Source organism: Lipotes vexillifer, unplaced genomic scaffold (genome assembly GCF_000442215.2).
Source record: "Lipotes vexillifer unplaced genomic scaffold, Lipotes_vexillifer_v1.1 scaffold103, whole genome shotgun sequence".
Taxonomy (NCBI): domain Eukaryota; kingdom Metazoa; phylum Chordata; class Mammalia; order Artiodactyla; family Lipotidae; genus Lipotes; species Lipotes vexillifer.
Window position 1 is genome coordinate 677965 of NW_006797029.1, and position 19993 is coordinate 697957.

At 38.5% G+C, this 19993-nt stretch overlaps 1 protein-coding gene across 1 annotated transcript in view; it reads left to right on the forward strand.

Annotated features, from left to right (window-relative positions):
* The window catches only part of HMG20A (high mobility group 20A), a 68060-nt gene extending 48582 nt beyond the window's left edge, over positions 1-19478 (forward strand). Inside the window, exons 3-10 of the mRNA XM_007469164.1 lie at positions 107-254; positions 2567-2779; positions 5798-5930; positions 7135-7166; positions 12841-12916; positions 13623-13838; positions 15086-15228; positions 18724-19478. Of these exons, the coding sequence (XP_007469226.1) occupies positions 107-254; positions 2567-2779; positions 5798-5930; positions 7135-7166; positions 12841-12916; positions 13623-13838; positions 15086-15222 (955 nt within the window). The 3' untranslated portion in view covers positions 15223-15228; positions 18724-19478. The remainder of the gene's footprint in view (positions 1-106; positions 255-2566; positions 2780-5797; positions 5931-7134; positions 7167-12840; positions 12917-13622; positions 13839-15085; positions 15229-18723) is intronic.
* Positions 19479-19993: the final 515 nt, after the last annotated feature.

A 19993-nucleotide genomic window follows, 5' to 3' on the forward strand; every position in this document is an offset into this window, starting at 1 on the left:
CTGGCATGTGATTTTGCTGGCAGTGAAATTTGTCTTGAACCTTGGTAAGTAGGAGTTTTTGATGCTGTTGATACTGAACTTTTCCACTCTGCCTATCATTCTTCAGGATAACCCACCCAGAGGTTCCATATAGTAGTGGAGCCTCATCATCCACAAATAATCCAGAATTTGTTGAGGATCTCTCCCAAGGTCAGTTGCTTCAGAATGAGTCTTCAAATACAGCAGAAGGCAATGAACAGAGGCATGAAGATGAGGTAAGCTGAAGCATCTCCTCCTGTTACTGGTCTCTGAGGCTTCTGAAGAAGCAGTCAGCAAGGGAGTTGACCGAGGTGTTCATCCTCTGGCCTCCTTACATTCTGCAGAATATTCTGTTTTATATTTCTTCTTTCACATAGAACCATATTAATGGTTTTAATGATACAGAGACAAGTAGACTCTTCTTTTTCCCCTACCTAGAAAATTTATACCTGCATCAGATTAGATGCTCAACAAATGCTTACTGAATGAGTTGCATGATTTAATTAAATAAGTAATTAGGGCTTCCCTGGTGGTACAGTGGTTAACAATCTGCCTGCCAGTGCAAGGGACATGGGTTCGAGCCCTGCTCTGAGAAGATCCCACATGCTGCAACTAAGCCCGTGAGCCATGGGCTATCTAACTACTGAGTCTGTGCTCTAGAGCCTGCGAGCCACAACTACTGAGCCCGCGCACCTAGAGCCCGTGCTCTGCAACAAGAGAAGCCACCACAATAAGAAGCCTGTGCATCGCAAGAAAGAGTAGTCCCCGCTCGCCGCAACTAGAGAAAGCCCACGTGCAGCAGTGAAGACCCAACACAGCCAAAAATAAATAAATAAAATAAATAAATTTATTTTTTTTTAAAGTAATTAATGAGGAGTCCGCATGCCCTTACTCAGGACCACACTCTGCTCACCAAACCCTGCAGCATGGAGTCATAATGTGCCCAAAGGGTTCACACGACTTACCAAGTCATTCATTGTCCCATAGGGGGCATCTTTTTCTAATTCACACAGAGGTTCTGTATGGACCTGGGCCATCATTCCCTTGTTGGACTTTCAGTGTTCCTCACAAATGACTGATTACATTGTCTATGTTTTAAGGTACTCTTTTTTTTGTTTTTAGCTATAAAAGAGTACCACCATTGACTTTTGTCTTTGTTCTTATTTTAAAAGAGTTTATTCTTTTTATGTTGGCATTCTTAAAGATTATGACGAATGCTTAAGGCTTCTGAAACATCTTAAATCCTTAGTAGCTTTAATGTTAAATGTTACTAGGTTTACAAAACAAAACCAAAAAGAAAAACAAAAAAACTGATACCGAATACACCATTTGCCCAATGCTGAATTATTGTACCATTTTATGTATATTTAGAGGAGTGCAGTATGGTAATTAATATTTAGATATTTTTGTCCCATTTGGCTTATCTTTCTCTTCTCTGAAATAAAAATGCTTGTATCCATAAAACTTTATTAACTGATAGGCTATGTGTATTTGTAAAATTATGAAGTAAAAGTACCTTGCATCCTGTTTAAAAGGACAAAGAGGGCTTCACTGGTGGCGCAGTGGTTGAGAGTCCGCCTGCCGATGCAGGGGACACGGGTTCGTGCCCCTGTCTGGGAGGATCCCACGTGCCGCGAGGCAGCTGGGCCCGTGAGCCATGACCGCTGAGCCTGCGCGTCGGAGCCTGTGCTCTGCAATGGGAGAGGCCACAGCAGTGAGAGGCCCGCGTACCGCAAAAAAAAAAAAAAAAAAAAAAAAGGACAAAGAAAAAGGCTGTGGTAAAACAATTGTGGTACTTCAGTCCTTTAAACTTTTGGGGGGGCGATATTGTCTTTTGATTTAACTAATAACGTATAAAGACCTCTGCCTTTATAAAATAAACATCTTAACAAATAAACCAGCAAGCCAAAGAACTAGTATTCATTTTGGATATATTATAGTTGCTGAAATTTTTCTAAGTCTTAGATATTAATTTTAATCTATAGTGCTATCTGCTGTGGGAAATAAACTGGTCTTTGAATGATATCAATGAGAAACACCCTTCATGAATGATTTTAATCCTAGTACTACAACTTGTCTCCTCTTCTTTTGCCCAGTGCTTGTGACAGCATCTTGTTCTGATCTACTGTAGCAATGTCTGCTTCCCTGGCACAGTGCTGTATATGTGCTGCATTTCTCATTTAGAATATTCCCCTGTCAGGAGTCAGGATTTGTTAAGTGAATATGAAGGCCAGAGCTTATGTGATCATGGTACCCCTTATTCTTATCTGTTGGGATTAGCACTAAAATAGCCCCTTAGTGTAACATTGTGTAGCATGGTACATAAAAAGGTCTGCAGGTGAACCATCTGGGGTCCCTTCTTGAAAACTGCATTGCAGCCATTTGTACCTATAACAGGTTTGGAGAGCTTTGAATATCCAGGGCCTTAATGGTAGCAAAATGCAATTATTAATCCTGTTTTGTTTGTTGGTGTTGATTATTGTGTTATTTGGGGAAATTTTTGTTGTTGTAATTTGGTTTGGGGTTTTTAATTTTTTTTGTTTTGTAGCAAAGAAGTAAACGAGGAGGTTGGTCCAAAGGAAGAAAGAGGAAGAAACCTCTTCGAGACAGCAATGCACCCAAATCCCCCCTTACAGGATATGTTCGGTTCATGAATGAGCGTCGAGAACAGCTTCGAGCAAAAAGACCAGAAGTCCCATTTCCAGAAATTACAAGGATGTTAGGCAATGAATGGAGTAAACTTCCTCCGGAGGAAAAACAGGTAATTGTTCCTATTCCTGATCCTTTGCTTGGTTTTGATTATATCTCAAAAATAACTTTTGTCAGAAAAGCAAAGAGAATGGACTGTTGATTCTTCAAGTTTGTCATGGGCCTAGGAGACCAGAATAGCAGGGTCCTTCATAGCTCTTTTCTCCACAGTGGTTTCTATACTCTTTCAGGGTCTGCTGCAGGGATGTGAGCAGGAGGGACTCTAGGATCCCCCCCAGACCAAAGCAGCTAGCGGAGCTTATTTGCTTATTTGCTTTATATGCTGAGAGTTCATATAAGATTTTTGTAAAAAGTAGTTCAATATTAAGAAATCTATCAACATGGTTTATTCTGCCGAGTTAAGTGAAAAGTCATGAGTTAAATGAGAAAAGGTCTTTTGATAAAATTCTGATATTCACATAAGAATTTTGTTTAAGAAAAAGATGTTACTGCTTTAATAAACTTTTTAAACTCGAGTTCTGGCAAATTTAACCTACTATGAAAAATAAAGCAAGAACTATTTGAATTCTCTTTCCTCCAAGACAGAAACTAACCCTATTGCCAAACTGAAACAAATCTATTTGTTAGATTTGAGAGGAATTAAAGACAAGTTAGCCATGAACTGATTGAAATGCCACAAAAGTGGTGTGATCGTAGGGATTGTCGGAGGGGTTAAAAGTTCCCAGCATTTTCAGTATCTGATATATGTCTATATATCTCTTATGTCTTACACTCTTTAAAAAGGATTCCAAACAAACTAAAAGCAAATTGAAAAATCCTCTTGGGAATTAACTGAATTCAAAAAATTTCAAAGAGATCAGACTGAGTTGCAACTTGAAGCTCTGTGTTTGTGGTAGCAAAAGCAAATAGAAAACAGAGTATATCATCCATTGTTTTAGCTCTAATGTATAAATGGATTATGAGCTGTACATAGTAGTTACTCTTTTCTCTTTAATTTTTTTTATTTCAAAATTAATACACGCTCATCATTTAAAATTTTTTCAGACAATACAGAAGTATATAAGGAAAAAAGCAAAAGTCATTTCCAGGGATAACCAACAGTGATAACTAACTAGTTAGGCAGGGCAAGGGTTTTCATGTTTGTTTTTGTTCTTAGATTTTTATTTGAAAATAATTCTTCAAATGTACAAAAAGTTACAAACATAGAATAATACAAAGAACACCCAAATACCCTTACCCAGATTGACCTATTATTAACACATTTTCTCTTTTCGCACATGCGCTCATACTCTCCTGGGCAAGATTGGGCATGTGGTTTCTCTTTTCTCTCTCTCTCTCTCTCTCTCTCTCTCTCACACACACACACACACACACACAATTTTTTTCTGAATTATTTGATATAAGTTACATACATCATAGCCCTTTACCCTTAAATATTTCAATGTGAATTTCCTAAGAATAGACATGTTCTCTCACTTAACCACAGTTTAGTTAACAACCTCTTAATTTTGTATTAACACAATACTTTTATCTAACTTGCCATCTATATTCCAGTTTTGTCAGTTGACCTCTAAAATCATTCCTCTGTAACATTTTCCCCCTCCAGTTCAGATTCCAGTCCAGGGGTCAGGCTGTGAGTTTAGTAGTCAAATCTCTAGATTCCTTTAATCCGGGATATTTCCACAGCCTTTCTTTGTCTTTTATGACATTGATATTTTTTTAGGAATACCGTCTCTCCCTCTTCCTCCCGCTCCTTTTTGTTTACTTTCAACAGAACATTCCTCATTTTATATTTGTCTGATGTTTCCTCATGATTAGATTGAGGTTATGCATTCTTGGTCAGAATACTGCATAGGTGGACGTTGGTCCTTCTCAGGGTATCGCATATGCAGGCACACTATGTCTTTTATTCTTCATTCCTCATTCCTTTTATTCGTAATGTTAATTTTGTTCACTCACTGAAGTTTTTTACTCTCCCTTATAATTAATAAGTAGTCTGTGCAGAGACATTTTAAGAACATTCAAATAGTCTGTTCCATATCAAAATTTCCCCCTAGATTTAGCATTCATTAATAACTTTTGCCTGATCTAATATTTACCATGATGGTTGCAAAATGATGATTTTCCAACTCTAGCACTCCCTCCACATTTGCCAGTTGCCCTTCAGCATTCTAATCTAAGCAGGAGCCCTCTTCCTCCCTCCATTTTTGTATCTGTTTGTTATTTATTTAAAATTGGCATAGGCATATGAATTTCTTTTTTTCCCAATGGTTTATAAATTATTACTATACTTGAGTATTTTGATACTTAAATTGTCCCAGATTTGGCCATTTGACCCCTACATCTGGCTCTTGTGTAGGACAAGGCTTTTAACATAATTTCTAACTCTTGTTTGTGTTTATTTAGAAGAGTATTTTTATACTTTATTTCTTAAACCTAACGATGAATGAAAAGTACAAGGCATTAAACAAAATTGTCATAGTAGATCAATGAACTTTGTTTAAATAATTAATAGCACAAAGCATGTAGATACAGGCTGTCTCATAGTAGTCCATTTTAGGTCCATAGGGTGAGGTCATTCTTTTTTATGTTCCTTATATCTCCACTCTTCTGGCTCTTAAAGGCCAATTGATGTATGAGATCATCTCCTCAGAGTGGGTTGGGGATAAAGAACAAAGTAATATTCCATCCTTTCCCCTGGGAAGATTAAGTGTGTCTATGTGGTGTTCAGTCTTCTTGAGGACTCTAGGGCCATGTGTAGTTCTATCTATAGGATTAGTAGAACTATAATCTTCTTGTGAATTTTTTATGAGAATGACCTCAATAGAAGTTGTCTTCAATAAGTTAAGAAAGGCAGTAGTCTAAAAAGTTAGAATCACCTATTTCTTTTATAACTGAGAGATTATATTTTATTCTATTCACATGACTTTTTTTTTTAATTCTCAAAGCTTATCCCACTTGTACTTTTCTTTCCATGTGCTAATTATCCTTTGCTTTCTTCAAAGAGTTCATTGGTATTTTACCTCAGTAAGACCTATTTCTTGAAAATAATTCCATATTTCTTTCCCAGCGCTACCTTGATGAAGCAGACAGAGATAAGGAGCGTTACATGAAGGAGCTGGAGCAGTATCAGAAGACTGAGGCCTACAAGGTTTTCAGTAGGAAAACCCAGGACCGTCAGAAAGGCAAATCTCATAGGCAAGGTATCAGAACCAGAACCAAATGTATTTGTAGTTTGTTTTGCATGATGGAGTGTCACAAAGCCAAGTATTAGAGTGAGAATATAAAAGATATGTTTCTATCGTTTCTCTATTATACTACATTCACTTACAAGCATCATCTTGGAATTTTATTAAAATCACATTGCTCTCATTTAGAAATTTCAGTTGGGTTTCCATATCCAGTATCAACAATTTGGCTTGTGCTCCAAGACCCCTTTTAGTTGTCTGTGCTTTTTCTTCTATTTCCAATTTAGTCATTTCTCTACCTCTAAACAAATCTGTCTGCTACACTACATAACCACCTTGCTGTAACACCTCTAAGCCTTTCATGTGATCATTTCTCCCAGCTTCCAGTGATCAATCATCCTTTTAATTCACTCATTCATGTATGCGTGTATTCAAAAAATGTATTGAGGGCTTCCTTGGTGGCGCAGTGGTTGAGAGTCCGCCTGCCGATGCAGGGGACACGGGTTCGTGCCCTGGTCTGGGAAGATCCCACATGCCGCGGAGCGGCTGGGCCCGTGAGCTATGGCCGCTGAGCCTGCGCGTCCGGAGCCTGTGCTCCGCAACGGGAGAAGCCACGACAGTGAGAAGCCCACGTACAGAAAAAAAAAAAAAAAAAAAAAAAAAAAAAAATGTATTGAACACCTCCTATTACATATCAGGATCTCACCTAGGCATTAAGGATGCAAAGGTAAACAAGATACAAAAGATCCCGGTCTTCATGGATCTTTTGTTTTCCGTTAAAATTGTTCATCACACTCTTAAAATATTGCTAAAAGTTTCCCTTCTTCAGGAAACACTGCCAAAGAAAGAAGCCCCACTCATAGTAGCTTGTCATTCCTGAGCTATTGCGTCTTCTCCACATTTGGGCATCTTGCCTGCTAAACTGTAATGTTGTGCAAACATCCTTTGGCATGTATTTCCTGGTCCACTCTCCCACCCTGTTCTCCTCAAAGGTAAGAACTGTGTCTGCTGTTTCTCTTGTGTCTAACTGTGTAACCTGTAAGATGGGATTCCCTTTAGCTTTTGTTGACTGATTAATAAACCTATGAGAGAAAATATGATAATGTTTTGAGAGCCCACATATACCAGCAGTTTTTGTAGCTTAGCACAGTCATTTCCTTAGGTTTTGTTATTTTGTTTTGTTTTTCAGCTTAATGTTCTTATTCTATCATATTTTTAGATGCAGCCCGACAGGCCACTCATGATCATGAGGTAATTAACTTTCTGTCTACATAACGTGTGTGTGTGTGTGTGTGTGTGTGTGTGTGTGTGTGTGTGTGATATGTATATAATAATGATGCTATTTGAAATGCTATTGGACTGTTTTTTAACGAATGGCAGAGTATTTCCTATCCTGTAATTAGGATTGGGTTAGTTGCCTTTAGCTCAAGGACTCTTAGCATATGGCAGACACTTATGTCATGAGTCTGTCCTTGAATTAAAGCCCCTAACTCTAGTCCTTTCTTATGGTCCAAGAATCTTATTGGCTTTAAATGCTGAAGATGGCTGGAATTTGGAGTGAGGTATAGAAGTGAGGACCAACTAAAAGCTATAACTTGACCATAGTTTATCATCATCAGATACTACACTCTGACTCTCAAAAAGTTGTTATTTAGGGAATCCAGCATTTAGTTAAAATGAACTATTCAACTTACAGCATCTACAAACCACAAGTGACATTATCTTGACTACTATGCCAACTTTCCTCACTGGTGCATATTTGTTTACTGGCCTTTTCCCCTCCATTGGTTCAGTCTCAGCAATAGGATTTAGACCTGTGTTCCTGTATAGGACTGAGGCCTGTGTGTGTTGGCTCTGCTGCATAGAGAGCTTTAAATATATATGTAGCCTATGATTAATATATGGTTCTAAGAAAATAAAATTTGTGGTAATTTCATGCATGAAAATGCTCAGTGACTCCTCATTGCTTACCAAATCACATTCAAACTCAGCAATCAGGGTTTTCTGTAATTAAGCCCCAATTTCCCTTTCCAAATACCTTAACTCCCATATTTCCCATATATATCTCATGTACTTAAAAACCTTTAATACTCACTGTCCTCCAGGTGCCCCATCCTTTTCTGCCTCATGCCTGTGTTCATATTCTTCCTTTCAGGAGAATACTTTCTTTCCCTCACTCATTTTTTCTATTACCCTCTCCCATCATCCAATTTTGCCTCGAAATTCTAGTCATCCATCAAACCCTATTTCAAGTTCCATTTCCCCTTTCAAGCTTTTTCTGTTTCCTCCAACTTCTTTTAAACCTCACAGCTCTCTATATTATTCTTATGCACTTAGCTGATCTGGCTAAGGTGCCAAAGTTTTTCAAGTGCTTCTGTTATTAACATGCTTGGATTATAATCTCTTTGAAGGCATGCATGGTCTAGTTCCATCTTGTACGCATCCCATCTAGCATGATGCCCTTGCATGGAAGAGTTCTTCCATAAATACTTAACTTGTTTCTATACAAAACCCATTTGTTGAAATAACAATGGATATTTACACAAAAAGAATTTTCTGATATACTCTTTTGCATGTATTGGGTTTTTTACTAAATCAAGGAAATCATTTCTTTAAAATAATAATGTATTTATCTTGGAGTTGTAGTTCTCATACCTAATTTGGTATTGGTGACCTTCAAAACATAGAGAAGACTTTTAGATTCACAAGTCAAATAGATTTATTACCATCCATGAATTAGAAAGTGAGAAGCATAGTAAATATTAGCATTTTATTATTCATATAAATCCTATATAAATGTAGTTATATATGACATCTCTGTGTTTCAATTAAGATGAAATCTTATTTTTTTTTTGCTTGAGAAACTGTATGTACCCTATATATTTTAAATCATAATTGAATAGTGTTGCAAGCTTTCCATATTGCCAAATACTTATATAATTACTTATTTCTCCTTCCTTTATGTGCCCAACCCACCAATAACATTAAATTACCAAACTTCCTTTTTTCCCTATTAAGCATCCTTTATAGCTTCTCTATCCTTAATGGTTACAAAAGAGAGTATGAACAGTAATCTAAAATATTAGAGCTCACATTTTCTAGTCAATGACTGACTCCTTTCATCACTGTGGATTTTACTGCCCAAACCATATGTGGCATTTTTGCCTCTTATAAAGTTAATAGTTGCCATCAGAAAAGATTTAGTAGACTTAGTCATAGAAGCTGCTGCTACTGATTTGAGAAATGAAGGTTTTTTTATATACATTATTTAGTATGATATGAATTTCTATGATATATGAAAAGGAATGTCTCTATGTGATTTCCCTGTTTCAGGATTAGACTCATGTGAAACACAGAAAAGGAGGGAGTAGGTGGAGAGCCAGCAGTAATTTCTCAAATGTGTATACAGTAGGGTCTATAAATCTGTTGTATGCCCACATCAGGATAAAGCTCTCTTAGTAAGGTTGTTGACCCAGTTAGTGTCCCCCACTTTATCAGTTTTTATTGAATAATATCTTACTAAACTAGGTAATTTCAAAAGAGTTGCAATAAAAAAAAAACCTCTTTGACGATTGTTAAACATATTTACACATAACCTCTTAGAGTATAATAAGAGTTAAGAAAAATAAGAAAACACTACAAGTGGAAAACAAAAGGAGCCACAGAAGCCCCCATGGAAAGGAGGAACTGAATCAGACCTTAAAGATGACCCAGGTTTTGTGGGGCACTTCAGATATATTTATATTCATATATATATATATATATATGTAAAATGGCTTGAGCAGAGTTATGAGGAAGTTAATGAAAGAGCAAGTACCTTGCAAAGTGCCTAAAACATCACAGTTTCTAAAAACATGCTTATTTCCCTTTACTTATCCTATTAGGAATAAAATGGCAAATGCCATAAAATAGTCTTCGAGCTCACTTCAAAACTCCTAAGACCTCAGAAATCCTCTCAACTGACCCCCACATTTTGCCAGTGAGGAAAATGACTTGCCTGAGACAGGAAAGAACTTCCCAGAGTCACTTATTGAATTAATTAGAGGCAGAATTGTGACTGAAAGCCGGGCCTCTGTAGCCCCATCTTATTTAGCAGTCCTGGCAGCACCTGCCACATTATATGGAATAAACAGTGTTGCAAGTTAAAATGGGCCAGGTTGCCTGTTATGTCAGCAAAATTTGTTGCCACTTGAGACAGAAACGATTTGATTTGTGTGTATGTAGTAAAGAAACCTATTGTATTCCCTAATGGAACTTAGATTCCTAAGACATTGTTGCCAAGGCAGTTACTGGAGAGCATATTAGAGCCAAAGAAATGCTGACCTGAAAGCCATTCAAGCCATTCTGCATAGCAGTGGGGCACTTAAGCCTGGTACACAATATTAAGAGCATTCCTTAAGGTAAAGGGCACTTGAGAGAAGCATATCACTCTCTATGAATTTCTGGCCCTGAGCCTAGATCACAGCAAAATAGTTTCAGTTCAAAAGGCCTCTGTTCTCTTACCCTCCACTCAATATATAGAATGAAAACCAAAGTGAAAAGTATTCTTGCTCCTCTCAAATCAAAAGCCAGCCTGCTAGACCCAGGAGTCAGCTAGTGTTACTCTCAAGAAAGTGTCTAAATCTCATATGAGGACTAAGATAGAAACAATAATTTTGTTTCTCCTTTAATTTATGGGAAATGACAAAATGACACTCAGCCTGAACAAATTAGACCCTTTCAATGAAGAGGTAATGAAATCCTTATGATTTTAATCCCTTGAGTGACCCTTGGAGCAGCTTAAGTATATCTGAGCCCCCAAGAGGATCCTCTCCAATGCCAAGTAATGTACTCAGTAATGGAAGAGTGCTGATGGTTTTTATGACCACTCTTCAGTTAAGTAGAATTCTCTGTTGCCTCTCAGAGACTGAACAGTTTCATTTAATTGCTTTGGTGTTTCTTTCTTTGCACTCTAGAATCTACACCAAAAGGCAGTGTGTTAATGCACCTATGTGGTGCTGTCCTCTGCCCTTATGTAGTTAGCCTGGTTTGGTTTGGACTGCTTTGGCAGGGAAGAGAGCAGAATTACCCATCTGAGCAGAATCTAGGCCTTGGAGAGGGCTCTCGGTACCATGGTGATGGGAGCCAAGCATCCCCACCTACCCATCTGACTGGCAGATATTCAGACCTATGGCTAGGTAAACTGATCTCATATAAGCCTGTGCAGTTAACTAAGAGACTGAATAAGATGGGATGATAAAATCATAAGGCCTTATCCTAAGTCATTTATGGACTTATGCTTATATCTGTTATGTCTTGTATAGTAACAGAGTTAAAGAATATGGTAAGCCAGCAGAGTAGAGAGAAAGTCACTGAGAAATATGCCTAAGATACCTTCTGGAACCAACCTTTCTTGTCCATACATTAGTTCTCTTTGAAATCCACCAAGAGCTGGCTAGAGGTAGAGCTTTGCATGTTGAAACTGGGGCTTTCAATGGTAATTTTGTTGTTTGTTTTTAAATTGTTCTGAAAAACTTCACTTTCTTTCTTTAAGAGGTAAAAGATAGGGTAAAAATTAAGTGCTGTGAAAGTGTCTTGAGGTAAATACATTGTTTTTCAGACTTCCATTTTAGACGTCTCTCTTGATCAGATGCCATTGGCAGGCAGCTCACACAGCACAGCCCTTGACACCTAAGGAGGCAGACACCAGTATGAAAACAGGATCTTGGCTGTCAGAATTCCCTCATAGGCTGTTAAGTGTTTAACCTTTCTACTGGGCCCCAAATCATATTTGTGTTCAAAGATAAAAGACTAGTGGTGGCAAAAGTAGGAAAGATACATTCTATCTCTGGCATTAAATGTGTTTCTATAGGAATGATTTCTAGATTTTTTAAACTGTTCTTTATGTTATAAAGGTTTTGGAATCTTCAGATTTCACTATCAATTTCTTCAGTACTCATTTCCCACTGTTCTCTTTACCATCTTATATTATGCAAGATTTTAAATACTGCCAAGACACTTATAATTTATGTTCTTAATGCTTTCAACTTCAAATTCATTGTAGAAACTGCAGCCAAAGCATTTTGAAATATTGACTTTATTCACAAGGATCATTGTGGAATATATTTTGCAGTGGTTTTGTGAGACTTTTATTTTTAATGGCTTATTGGTGAATTCATTTTAGGTTTATTATTCTTTTCTATCTCACATAATCCTTGGCATTTTCATACTTAGAGCCCAGTTATTTCTGGATTTTTGGTTTTGTTTGTTTGTTTTTCCTGTGTCTGAAGAAAGTCTAAAAGATCCCCAACTATAGGCTGCCCTTGTAAATAAGTAGAAGTAAAAGTAGAAATCCCAGTGGAATACCATTATTATTGCTCATGGCTGGCAGATCTCTGCTTAAAATTCTTATTGTCCACTCTGCAAATTTAGATTGCATAATCCTATCTCAGAGAGCACTTTATGTATATAAAGTGTATATACATAAATGTATATACATGTATATACATGTATATAAAGTGCTTTATGTATAGAAAACACTTTATGTATATAACCAACAGAAGCAACAGAAAAAACACCTAGAAATTCTCTTTCTATATTCCTACCTCAACTACTTTCTCCACTGTATACTGTTGACTATTCAAAGCACAGAGCTAAGAAATGGTTTCCAAAATCTCCATTAGGGAAGTTTATGTAGGTTTGTTTTAAGGTTTCTCATTGCACAGCAGTTGTCACCTGAGAGATCTGAATATTTGACCTGCTTGAGCTCTATGAAAGTTTGTTTCCAAAGAAAAGGTCAATACATTTTCCTCACAGCCCCACCTAGACTGATTCCTGCTCATCCTACTATTTCTTTAAGGAAAACATGACCATTGTGCCTTTAGGCACTACTGTTTAATTTAGCTTCTGTTTAAGAATTAACTATTTTGTTACTCTTGATTCACAGAAAGAAGCAGAAGTAAAGGAACGGTCTGTTTTTGACATCCCTATATTTACAGAGGAATTCCTGAACCACAGCAAGGGTGATTACCAAAGGATCGTTTTGTGTTACTCAGGTCTATGACAGGGGATTTAGTTGTCGGGAGGAATTCATTGCTGAAAAGCAACGGTAGTGATATTCCAGACCCTGGGACTGGTCTGGAAGAAGAAGAATGCTTCCATTTCACTCTGTATTAAAAGCAGCTACTCAGAGACCCGTGGAGGACAGCTGAGCCAGTGTTGTCAAAGCTGCTTTAGTCTCTGGATCAGAGGAAATAAATATACATCACTAATTCAATTGCTTTCAGGCTCTTAGCCTAGAACCCTTTATACAAATGAAAGCTTACATGGATGTCCAAAATATAAAATAAATATGAGTAAAGCTGACCCCACTGCAGTAAAGATGTGGACCCACAGCTGTGCTTGCCCCGTCTCCCAGGATCCCCTTGTGGAACCCCTCAGGCTTCTCATTGCACAGCTTTAAAAAATCAAACAAACAAACAAATACTGGGAATTACAGCTGTTCCTTACAATCTTAAGTATAGAATATGACCAGCTTTAAGAATTAAAGTAACTCTGGGGAGCCAGGCATTTTATTGCTGAAATTGCTATCTGGAAGGCCATAATGAGAATAGGGACATGAGGAGGGGTAGCTAATTAGAGACAGCTAAGCAGGACTTCCTGTAAGAGTCGTCGGGACTCCTCAGAGAGGCTGGTATTACCTGTGTTTTGTGGGGGTTTTGTCCTCAGCTCGGGAGGCAGAGCTCCGTCAGCTTCGAAAATCCAACATGGAGTTTGAGGAAAGGAACGCAGCCCTGCAAAAGCATGTGGAGAGCATGCGCACAGCGGTGGAGAAGCTGGAGGTGGACGTGATCCAGGAGCGGAGCCGCAACACCGTCTTACAGCAGCACCTGGAGACCCTGCGGCAGGTGTTGACAAGCAGCTTCGCCAGCATGCCCTTGCCTGGTAATGTCATCCCTAGCTGAGCCCTGTAAAGTGGCAGGGGTGGGGGAGGTGCTGTTCATGTTGGTACTGGTGTGGTGAGGCTGAAGTCTCACCTCCAGAGGAAAATCAGTAAACTCAGGGGTCTTTTCCTCAGAGGTTTTTGTGGCCATGTAATAGAATCTCAGTATTGGTTAAAATCATCCAGAATTTCAGGCTCTCTGCTCAGTTAAATTTTTCTTCACTTATATTTTCATACAGTCTACTTTCTCTTAAGCTTAATTTGATATTCTGAACAGTGGAAACTGAGTAATATTAAAGTCCTGAGTGGAGCACTTTTCTTTTTTTTTTTTAAATTGTGGTGTAATTGACATATAACATTGTGTTAGTTTCAGGTGTACAACCGTAATGATTCGCTATCTGTATACACTGAAATGATCACCACACGTCTAGTACCATGCATCACCATACAGAGTTACCAAAAAAATTTTTTCTTGTGATGAGAACTTTTAAGATATACTTTCTTGGAAACTGTCAAACATGTAGTACAATATTATTGACTACAGTCACCATGCTGTACATTACATCCCCATGACTTAATTTATTTTATAACTAGAAGTTTTTATTTCTCGATCCCCTCCCCCAACTTACCCATCCCCCCAGAGCATTTTTATGATGTATATTTGCTTGCTTTGTAATATTGTCTTAATGGGAAGGAAAAGGAAAATAAATACTAGTATTTCTTTTTTTCTTTTTTTTTTTTTTTTTTTTTTGCGGTATGCGAGCCTTTCACCGCTGCGGCCTCTCCCGCCGCGGAGCCCAGGCTCTGGACGCGCAGGCCCAGCGGCCATGGCCCACGGGCCCAGCCGCTCCACGGCATGTGGGATCCTCCCGGACCAGGGCACGAACCCGTGTCCCCTGCATCAGCATGCGGACTCTCAACCACTGCGCCACCAGGGAAGCCCATAGTATTTCTTATATACTCTTTCATTTTGGAAATAGTTACAGCAGAGCTGGGAGAGTCTTTAACCTTTTGTGCTATGCAACTACTCCTATATACTGCACAGCAATTATAGCCCATCTGTTTATTTAGAGTATGTGGATTAATTTCATTTCTTTGAGGTCTAAAAGTCTCTCCTCTGAAAGTAAAATCTTCTCTATGGAGCAGACCACATTAGAGTCAAATTTCTTTTGCTGTGGAATCACTGATCTGTGTTATGGTTGAACTGAATGGGAGGATTTTCTTACTTTCTCTTCTTATCTCACTTCAGGAAGTGGAGAGACACCTACAGTGGACACTATCGACTCCTATATGAACAGACTGCACAGTATTATTTTAGCTAATCCCCAAGACAATGAAAACTTCATAGCTACAGTTCGAGAAGTTGTGAACAGGCTTGATCGTTAGGGAATGGTGAGTGCTCACTGACATGATTCGTACGTGCCAGCGTGTCATCAAAAATAAGATGGCATTAGACTTTATCAATACTAGTAAAACCCTGGAATTACATTGAATATGTGAGTTGGAGACTTGATTAAGATTCCTGTTGCATGGTTGCTAAATGTAGTAAATAGTGTTGGAAAACTGAATCAAGATAGTTTTTCCTCATGCGTGCCTCCACATGGCTTAATGGAAAGAGCGTGATTTTTGTGGTTGGACCTCAGTTCCAGCTTTGTCACTTATGAGCTGTATTCTCAGGTATTAGTTTCCCAAAGAGCTTTGAAGGGTGAGTGAGAAATTTAGACAAAACAACCCCCCAAACAACACATAGAACAAAATTAATATCACTTAATTGCTAGGCTTCCTTTCCCCTGTAAAGTTAATGATAATTTACAATAGTCAGTGAGACATTGTATGTGTACAAGACTCTATAAGTAAGAAGCTTTTCATTTATCACTCAATATCAGAGTAACTGTAGTATGTTAAATGTTAATGTGGACTAAACTTACAGTGAAACAGTTAATGCCTTGTTTAAATATATTAAAAAATAAATGAACTCTCAATAAGTAGAAAGAGAGGAAAGAGAAAATAAGCTTTTTAAAAACATATTCAACAAATGACTAGTAGTATGTGTTGCATCCTTTTAGAAGAGAAAAAAGTACATTTCCCAAAGGGATCTGCTTATATAAACTTTTTGGTACTAATGGTCAGTCATCAGGTATCATCACTCAAATTCCTGTAGAGATAGGGTACCCTTTAGTATGTCATTCCACAAAATTGACAGCCCTTTGGTCAGTTAAATTGTTCCATACCTGCAGACATATAAACTGTGTGGAAATCTTGGGGTTGGACCATACAGTGAGTGGCCATATATGAATACTAAAACAAGAGTGGATAGCAGGATATGCTCCTTAGAATGGCTGGTCATGGGCTTGGATCCTTATTTATTTGTCTTGCAGGTACATGAGCACACTCATATACATACTAACATTCTAACATGGTCTGGACCTTGAGCAACATGTGCAAGAATAAATAAAACCCATGATTCTTTATCTAATGAGGCCACATCTGGCAGCATAGACGAAAGCAGTAGTCTTTATCCTTCTTGTCCAAGCCCTCGAATAGTAACTGTACAAGGCAATTTATTATACTTTAGCCTCAGCCGTGCTCTGATAGGGAAAGGATTACTGTCCTTCTAGCGAGTAGCCAGATGGAACAGACCATACTTCTAAGAGATGGCTGGACTCCCTGCAGAATAAAGAAAAGGCATTACTACTGCTGTTTGTGAAGGGAACAGCTTGTAAATCTAGGCTTGGGATTTTTAGGAGCTCATCATCTTTCTCATTTTCACACAGTGTTTTCAATTAACACTCTTGTAGGCTTGAAAAGAGAGAGCTGGGAGAAACAGTGTGGAGGATTGTGAAAGAACACAGTAATTGATAACGTGGTGTCTCCTCACATAGGTATAGGGCAGTTATTGCAAGTTCTGAGCCAAAAATGGTTTTCCATTTTGAGCATTTGGCCAGTAAGACTCTCTTAAAGCTTTGTCTATCTTAAGGATATAAACTGTAGTATCTGCTTTCCGAGGTGTCTTTGAAAACCTAGAATGTGATGATTATTCTTGATTTTAACCTACAAATATTTTGCCCTTGAAAGAAACAGTACCTGAAAATGTGAACCGTTTTATTACCGCAGATTCTTAACAATCTAGCCATATAAACATAACTAAGAATGGATAGTTCTCCATACCCTCTGAAACTGTCAAATGAAACAATTATAAAGACTGTGATTAACACTAGCTTGCCCTCATTATACAAATATGTACAGACAGCTAGGCCTGATGTCCCCAGCATTCATGGTGCAATTAATTACTCTGACATGAGCTTGGCAAAGGTTTCTTGCGTTGTCAGGACCCAGTGAGTGAAAGGAAGCTAATGGTCTACAGCTTTAGAGGAGCATATTAGAGCTGGAAGGGGTATTTAGAAATCCCATTATTTTACATATGAAGAAACTGAGTCCCAAAGAGACAGAATCTCTTGCCTGAAAATACCTGAGTATTTTCCCACCTGAGTGGGTGCAGAATCCAGAACTAGAACACATGTATCTAAACTCAGTGGGGTTTCTAAAACGTTGATGCAAGGAGGTAGGGATGGGTGTAAGGGGAAAGCACTAAAAAAATCTTAGAATGAGAGCATTAAGATAAATGGGAGGTAATTAGGAAAAAATTACAATCCAGCAATTATAATGTTATAAAATTTTGGTCAGCCATTTTATAATTATTTTTATAGTTATACAATGGAAGAATTACCCCAGCTGTCATCTTTCTTTGTGGCTGACTTGTACTTAGGAAAAGTGGAGCTGGGAGGAAGTCATGGGGGTGATTTCGTATTGACAGATGACTACTGTATATAAACTATCAAAAGCCATATGTTGCTTGATTTCAGTTGAACCAAGTGATAAATATTTGCCTATTTGAGAATTGGAAAAAAATATATATATGTGATTGCCTTTTTATCAATGTAAAAATGTATTCATCTTATGCACACAGTACATCCCTATCCATGCAGAGGGCCTTAGATTCATACTTGAAGAAAATTGGTTTTGATTGACCAGGACTAAAGTAAAGTACTAATTTTTCATCATCAGATTTGTCCCTGATACTTGCTTTTCTGTGTTCAGCTGGCAATTTTCCAACCTCCCCATTGTGGCTGAGCTGGAGCAGGGCCACGTTTTTCATTGAAATGTTGTCTAAAATGCCTCAGTGAGGTTGGTTGCTTGCAGCTTTATGAGCTCTTTAGTCTACATGCACCCTGCTACTCACCGTAACCCTTTTTTTTTTTTTTGGCCACGTAGCACTGGGTGTTTATTCTGCATAATAATAATAATAAACGACACTGTGAGCATTTATACATGCCGGCACATCCAAAGTACTTTACGTGTGCTGGCTCATTGACTCCTTGCCACAACTCCATGAAGTTTTTCTTTTTTCCATTTAATTTAATTTTATTTTTTTATTAATTTTTACTGGAGTACAGTTGCTTTACAATGTTGTGTTAGTTTCTGCTGTACAGCAAAGTGAATCAGCCATAGTATACACATATCCCCTCTTTTTTGGATTTCCTTCCCATTTAGGTCACCACGGAGCACAGAGTAGAGCTCCCTGTGCTCTACAGTCGGTTCTCATTAGTCATCTATTTTATACATAGTATCAAGAGTGTATATATGTCGATCCCAATCTCCCAGTTCCTCCCACACCCCCCTCCCCCTTGGTATCCATATGTTTGTTCTCTCCGTCTGTGTCTCTATTTCTGCTTTGTAAATAAGAACATCTGTACCATTTTTCTAGGTTCCACGTACCTTAACCCTTTTGAAAATAGAGCAAAGCATTATTTTAACCCATAGCCCTAACGCTTTCTGATCTGTGCTTACGTTTTGGTATCCTTTATTTTTCTTCTCCCAATTCTACAGGTCTTAGAGCTCCAAGATGTTCTGTAAGTGGTTTTACTTGTTTGGAATGAGAAGCCATCCATGGAATTTGAATTGAGTGGAGGCAGAGAGGGAAGTACAGATTACTCTGCTTGTGAAGGAACTGTCAGTTGAGTTAAATGCCTTCACCCCAGGAAGCCATATGAGGGAGCAACAAAAGGAACATGTATGTGAACTTCCTATGGAATCGTCTTCGTGAAGCTTTGACCGTGTACAGCCACTCTCCCAAGTCTTCAGTTTCCTATCATTTGTATTTCTGTTGAAGTGGGCCTGCATATATTCTGCTGACCAGGCGCCCCTGAGACTGGCATCTTCTGCAGCAGAAAGGAAGCCTTCTTATTGTTCTGCTTCATTCAGATTGGACTCTTTTATCAGTGGCTCTGTGGTTTTATCAGTGGTTTTCCTACCTAGCTGTCACTTTTTTTTAATGCTTTTAGGGGTTATTTTTTTATTTCCGTCACCCCCACCAAGCTAGACATCTCCATTTTCTGACCTCTTGGCTTTGTTGCTCAGCAGGGTTCTGAAGGAGAGTTCTCTCATTGGACAGGCCCAGTCTTCTCCCATCATTGTCCTGCTGTGACTCCAAAGAAAGGAGCTTCTTGTTGACAGTGTCCTGTGGAGTGAGGCTGTGTTTCGTATCCCACACAGCGCTCAGTGGGTGCCAGCCCTCGTGGAGGCTTTGTGGTTGCTGCCCTGAAGGAGAATGCTCTTTCCTTCCTCCTTGGTACTGCCTGCTGTTTTCTGAGCATTGCTCGTGCACGTACCCTGCGTCCCAGCCCCAGCAAGGCTCTTCTGTTCCCATCTGTTGGCAGTGACTTGTGGAATATTTTTGCTGAGGAAAAGGTCATTGGTAAACAGGACAGAACAAGAAAAGTAGTTTCTCATTTGGTATTGAAAAAAATCCTAAAGTTTATCATAAGTGAAAACAGAGAGAATCCCTGTCTGCTTGAGGTGTACCGATTCATGGGTATGGATGGGTGGAAATGCCATTCAGAATAGCCTCCAGCTGATGGAGAAGGACGCGGGGGAATTCTCACATCCTTTGTCTTCCTTCTGTAATCTTAACTGCAGAGTCTGTGTCAAAAGGACAGGCTTCCCTTCCTTCTCCCTGCTTAATTAGTAAGTGATTTCTTTTTTTTTCTTTTAAACACCAAAAGGGAAGAAGGGTTTCTGTTTCTCACCTCAGGGTTTGGTTTTGTTGTGTTGTATTTGGATGCTCTGGAGCACAAGGCTGATGGTAGCAGCTGAGATC